We start from the raw sequence: 12,536 nt of genomic DNA, 5'->3' as shown, positions 1-12,536 counted from the left end.
GTATGCGACTGCTCGTGGAAGCGTAAGGAGCGAACCTCGGCGCGCAGTTTCGTGTCGACTCTTTAGTGTTTCTCCGCGCTTCCGTTCGTGCGTTTTGGTTGTGGTTCGGTGTGAAAGAAAGTAACGTCGGCCAGACTTGAAAATTGAATTTAGTGTTCTGGAGAGGATTGTTTGTCGCCGCTTTTCTAGTACCGTGAAAGAAAATGGCTGAAAGTAAGGGTGCGTTGATCGCGAAGACAGTGCAAAAACATGCAGGCAGAGCGAAGGAAAAGGTAAGTAAAGACGTATATTTGTATGTATGTACGTTCGTAACAGGTTTCCTCGTACGGCATGTCAGTCGATCGAACACTTTCAACAGAATTGCGCCCTTTTTAACCGTTTCGACCTCGTACTTCTTTTACGCGTTTGACTTTTTCGATCGTTCTTTATTATATTTTAAATGTCGTTACGCGTTACGTGCTCATAACCTCTCGTTATCACTTGCAGCTGTTAAAATTTGACACTTCGCGTTCGACGTTTGCTCCCCACCAATCTTTTCTACGATTTTTCAAACGGACCGGTAATTTGTTAGATTTTTCTCCTGCTCGTGCAAAGGTGACTTATATAATCGATAAACACGTACCAGTTATATAGCATAGCTTCATTTAAAATGACAATTATGCAACTCTTGGTTGAGCGTAATACAGTATATATATTACAGGTAGATCTTCGAAATCACACTCTCTGGTAAAATCAACGCCAGATTGTCACGTGACGCGAATATTCTCCAGTCGCTTACAGAACGTTTCTTGCAAATTTCTTAAAATAAACTCAATCGTAATTTCATTACGCAGATATTCTCCGCCGTTTAAATCCTATTTCCTTTGAATTAATTTAACAAATCATCGTGAAAGAATCGATGATGTATTTGACAGATTCGATAAGATAGTGGGAGGAAATTAATCAAACTATATAATCAATTTTCAATTGATCAAGTTCCTACCTTTAGCTGTCCAAAGTTAAACGTAAGTCCCTACAGTTATTCGCGAATATCTTCTTACAAATCAATTTTATGAAAAAAATAGTTATTATGAAATTTATAGTTTAGAAAATTTCCTACAAAAAAGGTTCTATCATGTTTCTTCGTACGAGCGACTGTTTTACGTCTAAGATCATCATTACAATAAGACTACTGTCATCGATAAATGTCGATAATATCGTTAAGTCGATTAAATGACTAAAGCAGAGCGCGCAATTTTACGACCACCTAATTATTGTTATTCGAAATTAGACAAGATCTAAAATTGCAATAAAAATAAATTGACTTTAATAAAACCTAACCTAATGACCCAAAGGAATTTTTCCATTTCCTGCGCTAGCAAGCCTTCGTTAAAACTTGAAAGCAAGTGGGTCATGCAGGTATCGTTAATTGCCTGGCGAGGGCATCCCAGTTTTACATTTTGATTTTCAGCAAAAGAAAAATTGTGTCTCGTGCAACGTACCGTATGATCGTGTAAATTCGTAGGTGTTTTAACTCGCTTTCATAATGTTGGTTGTACGGAGACTTATCTGGTAGAACCGGTCCATGCTATTGCCGTGTGCTAGAGTTACCACTCTCGTCCCGTGCTAACAGGGAACCTTAAGTCGAGAAAAAGAAAAAAAATTGATGTTCCACTAAAGAAAACAGTAGGTGAAAATCCGTGTCACTCTTTGATGAAACTTTACGCGTTAACCGAGACGGATTTTTTCCTGCAAATTACTTGTAACGTAATTACTATATATGACTGAGCATTCATAATCGGTGAACAGGAAAAATTTTAGAGGGAAAGGCCGGGTATGGAAATTAACATGGCGGACTTGCGGTCATGGAGATGGCAGTTGGAAATTTGGGAATGTAGGAATTTGGGGATTTGCGGGTTTGGGAATTAATTTTGGTATATTGGGAATTTAGGGATTTGGGGATTTAGGGAATTAGTTGGGAATTTAGGAATTTGGGAATATGGGAACTAGAGAGTATGGGAACTAGGGAGTATGGGAACTAGGGAATATGGGAACTAGGGAATATGAGAACTAGGGAGTATGGGAACTTGGGAGTATGGGAACTTGGGAATATGGGAACTAGGGAGTATGGGAACTAGGGAGTGTGAGAACTAGGGAGTATGGGAACTTGGGAATATGGGAACTAGGGAATATGGGAACTAGGGAGTATGGGAACTAGGGAGTATGGGAACTTGGGAATATGGGAACTAGGGAATATGAGAACTAGGGAATATGGGAACTAGGGAATATGGGAACTAGGGAGTATGGGAACTTGGGAATATGGGAACTAGGGAATATGGGAATTTGGAAATATAGGGAATTTAAAATTTGAAAATTTATCAATTTAATGATTTGCAAATTTGAAGTCTAGTGATTCCAATATTTGGAAACTAGGGAATTGCTCTAATATATAAATTTGCAACTGAGAGTTTGAGGTTATGAAAGATATAACCTTACAGAACAACTGTTGCATTCAAATGTTAGGTTAGATTATACAGTCAATAAGATAGAGGGCGAATCACCAATTAAGAATAATTCCATCCAATGAAACCATCACAACAAATCACTATTGATTAGATATAACAGGGTAAACCTCACGGAGTTCAATAACCTTGATACACATTTTGTATTATAGAGGTCAGTTTCCCAACAATGAGTCATTTTGTCTATGCACATAACCTTCAATTTTTCTACCAAAAAAATATAAGAATATTTATTATATTATTCATTTTTAAAAATTTTCCTCAACATGTTCCAATGACTAATTTAAGATTTTAATAATTACCTACAGTATTTTATAAATTTGATTTAATTTTCACGTATCAAAAGTTTGATGTGGGTCAAGATTGACGCCATATTGGTAGTCATAAACTAAACAGTTGGCTTTTCGCGGGTTAAGAAAATAATTGAGTTCCTTGAAACGCTATAAGGGAATGATTATTTAAATTATTTCCTGCGAAAGAAAATGAACTTATAATACGCGATGATAAGAAGAAAGATTGCTCTTTGCGTTGGAAGATCAATGAGTCTATAACGTTGTAGGCTAATGTATATCCGTTCTAAGAATATGGTTATCTTCCTGCTTCAAATAACGAGCTGTCAAATCGTTCTGAAGTAGCTTTTCAAGGTATTCTGCATGAAGCCGTTCAAAGACTTTTGGTCTTCGAGAGCTCTCTTTAGGTTTGCTATCTTTTCACATTTATTTTATTGTTTAACTAGACATTCCTTGGGCAGCAATTTTGGGTAAGGAAATTTTGGTGATTGAGAGTTTAGGGAATTAAAAATTTGGGAATTTAGGAACTAGGGAATTTGGATATTCCTAAATAAGGAATGGTAAATATTTGAATTTGACTAGATCTGGAAATTAGTATATTCAAAATTTCCTAGATTCCAAAATTCCTAGACCTTCCAAAACCTAAACCCCTAATTCCCTAGACCTTCCAAAACCTAAACCCCTAATTCCCTAGACCTTCCAAAATCTAAATCCCCAATTCCCTAGACCTTTCAAAACCTAAATTCCCTAGATCTTCCTATATCTAAATCCCCAATTTCTTAGACCTTCCAATACCTAAATCCCCAATTCCCTAGACCTTCCAAAACCTAAACCCCCAAATCCCTAGACCTTCCAAAACCTAAACCCCCAATTCCCTAGACCTTCCAAAACCTAAATCTCCAATTCCCTAGATCTTCCAATATCTAAGTCCCCAATTCCCTAGACCTTCAAATATCCAAATCCCCAATTCCCTAGACCTTCCAAAACCTAAATCCCCAGTTCCCTAGATTTGGAAATCTCTAAAATTTCAAATACTTAATCTCCAAATCCCTATATCCTAAAATTCCCACACCCTGAAATCCCTATATTCCTAATTCCCTAGACCACGAAATATCTATGCCCACAATTCCCTAGATTTGCTCCCCTCGTTTAAATCGTACCATTTCCGTGATTATTGTCTTAGGAGGGGTTTGATTATGTCACCTAAAATTTTTCACCTGCTTTCTCTGTATCCAGAAATCTCGTTACGGTTGCACACGACTTTCTCTATCTCAGTTTCTCGATACAACAGTTGATAGGTAATGATTGTAACTATTCCAGCAAGAAGTAGGAACGGTATGGAATACAGGAAAAGACGGAAGTCGGAACATTCAGAGTCTCCCTAGGCTACGATTTCTATCGTGTCCACCTCGCCTACCAGTTACTATTCTCGTCCTCGTGTCCCGGACGCTTTTACTCCGAGACTCTCGGCAAATATATCTACGAGCTTGCAGCTTTCAAATCTGCTATACACCTCTGTCTTTGTAGCGTATTCCAATTTTCCTTAAATTCGCTCCTGGAAGGCCAGAATCTACTACCTCCCGCCTTAAGTGTTCGCATACCTTTCCGCTCAAATGGAACATTCTCGTAAAATATAAAAGCTACATAAAATGCTGTACAAATGTTTCTATACATGTACATTTGTTAAGTAAACTTCTGCTTATAATTGTCGTGTTACATATTGAAAGATAATTTACATGTTGCTCGAAGGTAATTTACACGTTACGTACTCGAATTTACATATTATATATTAGAAGATATAAAAAATTATGCTAAGCGATGATGAGTTATAAGCGGAATCATTTTCTGACTAATGGATACATTATCGCGTAAGTCGAGACTGTTAAGAAAAAGCTTACAAATGTTCTACCTCCCGCCGTAACTGAGCGTCTACGAAAACAGACAGTTCTGCAAAATGATGAAAGATAATCGAGTTGTTTTTGCGTGTATTTATTAAATGTACTTTGGTCTACAATTCAGAATACAAAAATGTAAAAAAAGATACAAAATGGCGGCGCAGGACCTCGATCTAAAAAGTTAAGTGGAATAGTTTTGTTTTGAGAAATTCTTTTAGAATAGTAAACGATTGAGGAGGCAAATATTGAAATTACTGGACAAACAACGTTTAGTACTAAAATCCACGAAATTGCGTTAGTTTAACTCGAAATCACGTTTCTGTTCTCGCGTCTGACGATTTCAATTGGACTAGATCCAGAAACGCCCTGAAAATTAAGGAAGAACAGAAATAACTCCGGGGAAAAGCTGCGATAATTGACGCCATCATTTTTTGCAGGGAACATTTATTCGCTTGTGCGACAATCAGCGTTGAAGGAGTGGTCTATGTAAAAGTGGCAATATAACGAGAGTCTGTAAATTTTACATCTAAAACGAATTGAACTCGATGTTACTCATAAAATTAATGTTATCTGCATAAATTTAATGGCATCTGTCATATTATAAACTTAATGTCATATTATAAGTTACAGATGGTTTAATGCAATATAACGTGAAGTAAGTCCCAACTGAGGGAGTGGACTAAAATGACAGGGGCATTTATAAATAAATTACAGATATTACATATTATAAATAAATTACAGATATTACAGGCGTATTACAAATTACAGATGGTTTAATGCAATATAACGTGAAGTAAGTCCCAACTGCGGGAGTGGACTAAAATGGCAGGGGCATTTATAAATAAATTACAGATATTACAAATTATAAATAAATTACAGATATTACAGGCGTATTACAAATTACAGATGGTTTGATGCAATATAACGTGAAGTAAGTCCCAACTGTGGGAGTGGACTAAAATGACAGGGGCATTTATAAATAAATTACAGATATTACATATTATAAATAAATTACAGATATTACAGGCGTATTACAAATTACAGATGGTTTAATGCAATATAACGTGAAGTAAGTCCCAACTGGCGAGAGTGGACTAAAATGGCAGGGGTGTAGAAGTCTGTTGACCGTAAGGGTTCAAAGATTACGTAACTTGCGAACTGCACTCGACCGGAAAGGGCGATGGAAATGGTCGGTTATTAATAACCGTAAGGTTCAACGTCATCGTGTTCGCGTGACGTTTGCAGGTATCGCATATAGCTTGCGGCGATGTAAAAAGAAAACGTACGACCACTCTAAATGCGTCGAGGAAAGAATAAAAGGAAAAATGAACGCTAGAAAGAAGAGGTTCTTGTATTTATCGTCCCGTATTTATACCGAGTTAACCCGGCTCTGGACCCGGGCCAACGTCATCGCTTTTCTATTTTACGTTGTCACTTTTCGGGACCACTAAAGGACTCCCCGAAGATAACATCTCGAACAGGTCCAAATGAAACTGTCGTCCGTTAAACTTGAACGTTAGTTCGGATTAGAGGTGAAGGGGGGATGATCTGGCACTACATGTGCTTCTTTTATGACGTCCGGATCGTTTAACTCGTTCGACAATACTTTTACATCACCTCGCACGTAAACAAACTACGACTCAAGCGCTAGTGTCGCTATCTATAGTTCGCCGTTGCCTAAAGCCCCGTTAGCGGGCAATTATAGAGCGACCGTACACGATGCAACAATCAATCGACGGAATAGATCTGTACATATTTTCTGTTTGCGTTGCAAAATAGTCTGGCGTTTCCACTCAGGTATAAAAAAGAAAGATCGCGTTGAAATCGTGCCAAGAATCGAATAGTATGCGATATCTGCGGTCCGGGAACAGGTGCAACGACTAAACACGTACATTGATCCGTTTCTTGTGTTCTTTTCTTTGTCCCACTAATAAAATCGCAGCGTCTATTTGTCTGGTCGTTTTAACGAGACCTCTTTCGTTATATCGTCTTTTAACTCGGGCATTTCATTTCGTCTTCAGATACATTATCACGTATTCATTTTGGGACTTTGGAACGCGTTAAAATACTTGTTATTTGAGGAACAAGTATCGTCTCAAGAATTTAAGAAACCGTAGTCCTTTTTAATCGAAGTAATATATTAAATTATGCACCGCAACGTATATCTTATTTCACCGCTTTCTTACTGCGCATGCGCGGAAAAAGCGCGCGCTATTCAAACGCCGCTTACAATTTTTTCCCAATAACAGCAGTCTCTCTTTAATGATTCGCGATATCAACGAAATGACAATTAGATAACACAATCTCACAATGCATTAATCACCTAACGAGGAAATACAGTTTGATTTAAACGTACACACGATCTGTTATATGTCAGTGCGGTATCCTTGCAGCCGCAGTTTCTAACGGGAGCTTTTCCCGCCTCTAGAAGGCAAAAGGATTCACGCTGCATACAAAATGCAGTTACGAGAAAGAAAGAGACAGGTGGATGAGACGAGATATACGATGTGTGTACATATGCACACCGTGAAACGGAAATGAAACGAATCATCGTCACCCCATTGTAACGTTCATTTGCCTCGTTTCATTCAATTAGGTTGCGAAGTTAGGTCGAGATCACCTGCTGCTCGTGACTTGTCTTATGGCTCGGTGCACGCTGTTTTATTATTCGGGCTGTTTTAAGACTTGTTTCTGTAACAACTTCTGGTTTTCTCCAGTGCACTGTCAGGGTTGAGTGACGGGGTGGAATTCGGAGGCAGACTGAAGTGGTTTCGGTATTCAGATCTGAAGGTTACTGGATTTTAATTAGGATTTTGGGGGATTGGGATTTGGGGGATTTTTGAAATTTGGGGTTTTGGAATTTGGGACTGCGGGATTTTGGAGTTTGGGCCTTTGGGTGTGTTCAATTTTGGGACTTTGAAATTGTGGGATATTGGAGTTAAGGGACTTCGGGGCTTAGAGGTTAGGGACCTTACAATTTTGGAATTGTGGGACTTTGGAACTTTAGGACTTTGCTACTTTAAAGTTATGGGGCTCTAGGACTTGGGAACTTTAGGACTTTGCTACTTTAAGGTTATGGGGCTCTAGGACTTGGGAACTTTAGGACTTTGCTACTTTAAGGTTATGGGACTTTAGGACTTTGGGGCTCTAGGACTTGGGAACTTTAGGACTTTGCTACTTTAAGGTTATGGGGCTCTAGGACTTGGGAACTTTAGGACTTTGTTACTTTAAGGTTATGGGGCTCTAGGACTTGGGAACTTTAGGACTTTGCTACTTTAAGGTTATGGGGCTCTAGGACTTTGGAGCTATAGGACCTTGAGACTTTAGGACTTTGGGACTATAGGACTTAGGGATTTAGGGATTTAGGGATTTAGGGGTACCTTAGGGACTTATGGATTTAGGGGTACCTTAGGAACTTAGGCAGGCCTTTGAAATTTAGGGAGACCTTATAACTTTGGAACATTCAAACATTGGGACTTTAGGACATTGAGAGTTTGGGACTTTGAGACTTAGAGCTTCAGGTGTTTCAGTGACCTTACAAGTTTAGAATATTGGAGCTTTCAAATGTTAGGACCATGTTACTCATTTATCAAGTCCTTAAATTCGGTTGAACATACCCCACCACACAAACCAGTATAATAGGACAGTATGTTTTCCTGTCCTACAAGTAATAGTGTTTCCCAGTGCCCCATGAGATATTCCAAGCACACTATAATCTCCGAACACAACCACAGAAGCACAATGTTGATGAACCACATGTCCGTGAGGCTGCAACGGTACCAGCCTAGACTAAATGATTATCGGTTACGGGATCGTAGGTGAAACGATAAGGAGTAATGGGAGAAAGAAAAATGGTGGTTTGTGGTTGAGGAGGGTAAAGAAATGACAGTTATTTAGAGGAAAACAAACGGTGCGTGTGTTTAGCGATAGGAACTCGTTGAGCGTACGGTGATTCTTACAACTGGGTTACGACCCAGTTCTGCTATTCTCAGCGAAACTATCAGATGCTTCGTTCGTTGCCAGAAAAAAAGGTTAATGTCGGCATACCCGTGAACCACGTGTTGCTAACCAAAATTTCGGATACAGGAAACGAGGAGTACCTGACTTCCAGTTACCGAGAAGTAACTGGGTAGATTAGGGTACATGAAAATCTTCGGGAGTAGTAACTTATGTCGTAAGAATTGTCACAGGGGGTACCTGAATGTCTAGAGAGGTACTGGTGGAACCTAATTCTTGAATAGTAACAATATAGGTACCCGATGTCTAAAATCGTTGATACTGGGAGCAATAGTTCCTGAAACAGCAACTCTTTGTACCTGATTCGACAATTTTGTGATTACGGGTACCCAAAGTCGTAGATTTGAGAGCAGTGGTACCTGAAATTGTCTATGAAATTGAAAAGAGTACCTGATTCATGAATTCTGACACTATGGATACCTGAAATTATATATATTGAGAGGAATGATACCTGAAATTTTCAATACAAGTATCTAGAGTACCCGATGCTTGAACTCTAATGATAAGGGTACCTGAAATCGTATATACCAAAAGCAATAGTAACTGAAATTGTGAATCCAGGTATTGAGAGTACCTGATTCATGCAATTCTAATGATAGGGGTGCCTGAAATAGTATATATCAGAAGCAATGGTACCTGAAATTGTGAATCCAGGTATTGAGAGTACCTGATTCATGCAATTCTAATGATAGGGGTGCCTGAAATAGTATATATTAGAAGCAGTGGTACCTCAAATTGTGAATCCAGGTATTGAGAGTACCTGATTCATGCAATTCTAATGATAGGGGTGCCTGAAATAGTATATATTAGAAGCAGTGGTACCTGAAATTGTGAATCCAGGTATTGAGAGTACCTGATTCATGAATTATGATACCAAGGGTACCTGAAATGGAAGATTCTGAGGTCAGTGGTACCCGAAATTGTGAATACAAGTATAAAGAGTACCTGATTCATGATTTCTGATACTAAGTGTACCTGAAATCATAGGTTCTGAGGTGAGTGGTACCTGAAACTGTGAATACAAGTATAGAGAGTATCTGATTCATGATTTCTGATACTAAGTGTACCTGAAATCATAGGTTCTGAGGTGAGTGGTACCTGAAACTGTGAATACAAGTATAGAGAGTACCTGATTCATGATTTCTGATACTGAGAGTACCTGAAGTGGAAGATTCTGAGTTCAGTGGTACCTGAAATTGTGAATACAAGTATAAAGAGTACCTGATTCATGATTTCTGATACTGAGAGTACCTGAAGTGGAAGATTCTGAGTTCAGTGGTACCTGAAATTGTGAATACAAGTATAGAGAGTACCTGATTCATGATTTCTGATACTGAGAGTACCTGAAGTAGAAAATTCTGAGTTCAGTGGTACCCGAAATTGTGAATACAAGTATCGAAGGTACCTGATTCATGATTTCTGATACTAAGAGTACCTGAAGTAGAAAATTCTGAGGTCAGTGATACCTGAAATTATGAATACAAGTACCGAAGGTACCTGATTCACGAATATCAAAAACTGAAGCTGCATAAAATTTTAAGTACTTTGATAAGTAAATGTACCACCTGTAAATTGTCGACATGCCAGTGAGATTATGCGTGGCACGTTTGGCAGCCGTAACTTAGGTCCGTCAGCTGAGATAGGTATTAGGACGAGCCTAATCTATGCACACAGAACACTCGCGTCGAAGAAATATGTTCTACAGATTGAATAATCGTGTTCCACATTGAGGTATGATCTATGCTATACGACGCGAAAGAAAGAAAAGCAACGCTTAAATGGCTTAAACGTTCCTCCGGATCTGATAACCTGATTATACAGAGAAATTTAATTGAGTGCTTTGTGGCGACGTGAGAATGACGAGCCGACAATAGGCCAAGCGCCACATTGCAATTACACGTTGGCTTACAAACAACTCGAGATTAGAAGAATTATTGTCTGGCCAGAAAGACTGTCTAAGTCTAAATTTATGCCTGCACGACCCTATTCGAAATTTCCTAGTTCTGTCGGTTCATTGGAATCTGAACATTAGCGTCGGAGGACAGCTATATCGTCACGCGTTATATCGCCGTTTGATGGTTTAGGGAATTGGAAATTTGGGGATTTGTGGATTTGATGGTTTTCGGGTTTGCAAGCTTTAAATTTGGGTATTTTGGAATTTTGTGATTTGCAATTCGGGGGTTAGGGATTTGGAAATTGGGAAATTAGGGAAGTTTGAGATTTGGGAACCTAGGGAATTCTGAAATTGGGAGATTAGGGAATTGGGGGATCTAGGGAATTTTGGGATTTGGAAATTAGGGAATCTAAGGAATTCTGAGATTCTGAAATTCAGGGATCTAGGGAATTTTGGGATTTGGAAATTAGGGAATTCTGAAATTGGGAGATTAGGGAATTGGGGAATCTTGAGATTGGGAAATTAGGGAATTCGGGAATCTAGGGAATTCTGAGATTCTGAAATTCGGGGATCTAGGGAATTTCGGGATTGGGAAATTAGGGAATCCAGGGAATTCTGAAATTGGGAGATTAGGGAATTGGGGAATCTAGGGAATTCTGGGATCTGGAAATTAGAGAATTATGGAATTTGTGGATCTAGGGAATTTTGGGATTTGGAAATTAGGGAATTCTGAGATTAGGGAATTGGGGGATCTAGGGAATTCTGGGATCTGGAAATTAGAGAATTATGGAATTTGGGGATCTAGGGAATTGTGAAATTGGGAGATTAAGGAATTGGGGAATCTAGGGAATTTTGAGACTTGAAGATTAGTGAATTAAGAAATCTAAGAATTTGAATATTAAGCAATCTAGGGAATTCAGTATCCTAGAAATTTGTCTAATTTGCAGATCCAATTTACCATCCCGAAACGGGAAGTTCGCGCAGAAATGGGTTAAGATCGATGAATCTTGCCTCGAAATAGATAAGGACTTTAATTGTATCCAATTAGGAAAATTAGGTCGCACTCGTAATTAAAGGTGGCATACGGTCGTGGAAGCTTTAAAAGGCGATATATCAAGTCCCCCGTTTATCGGCTAGGTAATAAAAAAGGATTAATGAAATAAAGAGGATGAAAGTAGACGCTATGCAAAGCGAAATTATTGTGCTATGAATGATGCTAGCAATTAATGCGGTGATCAATTATGTACGCGATACAGTAGTTATCACGAAGGGTATCTGATGTTTTGTTACGCTAAAAATTCTTTTCCTCGTTATTGTACTTTCACTCGCAATTAAAGGTTGCGTGCGAAAATTTCTGATACATTTCGTTGTTGGAATTCATTGTTCATAATTTACCGACTTCTTCATTGAGTCTCTATCGCTAATAAGTTATCACACTTATTGACATAGTAGAGAGTTCTCGTAACTCCAGGTAATAACTCTTTGACGTTAATAAATAAATATAATATTATAAATAATACGCGATAAATAACGAAAGAAAGATTCGACGACGAAATCAGCTCAGGCGATCAGTCTGCGATAAAAACGAAAGTTTTCCTCCACATCAATTAAAGTCTAGTAACATGTGTTCATTCTAAAGATATAATGGATATATGAATTTGACCCCGATACTTTATTGAGTAACTGCACGCAGAGATGCTCGGTATGTATATCACGTTTCGTCACAAGAAACATAAAGTGGATGTGTTTGCGGAGCGATAGGTGTGGATAATTTGTCCTGCGGATAAGCGGATAATTGTGTCGACCTTGGTTGCGGTTGCCAGTCGATTACTGTTGCCATGTCCTCGCAGCAATTTCGCTCGATCAGTGTGCACTCGCGACAATAGGGTTTGTTAAGTCTTAAGTTAGGGCACGGAGGACTTGGAGCGCACTGATTAAT

At 38.7% G+C, this 12,536-nt stretch overlaps 1 protein-coding gene across 5 annotated transcripts in view; it reads left to right on the top strand.

Moving 5' to 3' along the window:
- The first annotated feature begins 57 nt into the window (after positions 1–57).
- The window catches only part of Amph (amphiphysin), a 33,677-nt gene continuing 21,198 nt past the window's right edge, over positions 58–12,536 (top strand). For 4 of the 5 annotated variants that reach the window (XM_012283536.2, XM_076541360.1, XM_003702481.3 and 1 more), the window contains exon 1: positions 58–272. In XM_012283536.2, coding sequence (XP_012138926.1) covers positions 204–272 — 69 coding nt within the window. In that variant the 5' untranslated portion in view covers positions 58–203. The remainder of the gene's footprint in view (positions 273–12,536) is intronic. The other variant, XM_076541361.1, reaches the window with a different exon arrangement.

This window comes from Megachile rotundata, chromosome 16 (assembly GCF_050947335.1).
Source record: "Megachile rotundata isolate GNS110a chromosome 16, iyMegRotu1, whole genome shotgun sequence".
Lineage (NCBI taxonomy): Eukaryota > Metazoa > Arthropoda > Insecta > Hymenoptera > Megachilidae > Megachile > Megachile rotundata.
The sequence above is the reverse complement of the archived record's forward strand: the minus strand, read 5'-3'. Positions and strand labels throughout refer to the sequence as shown.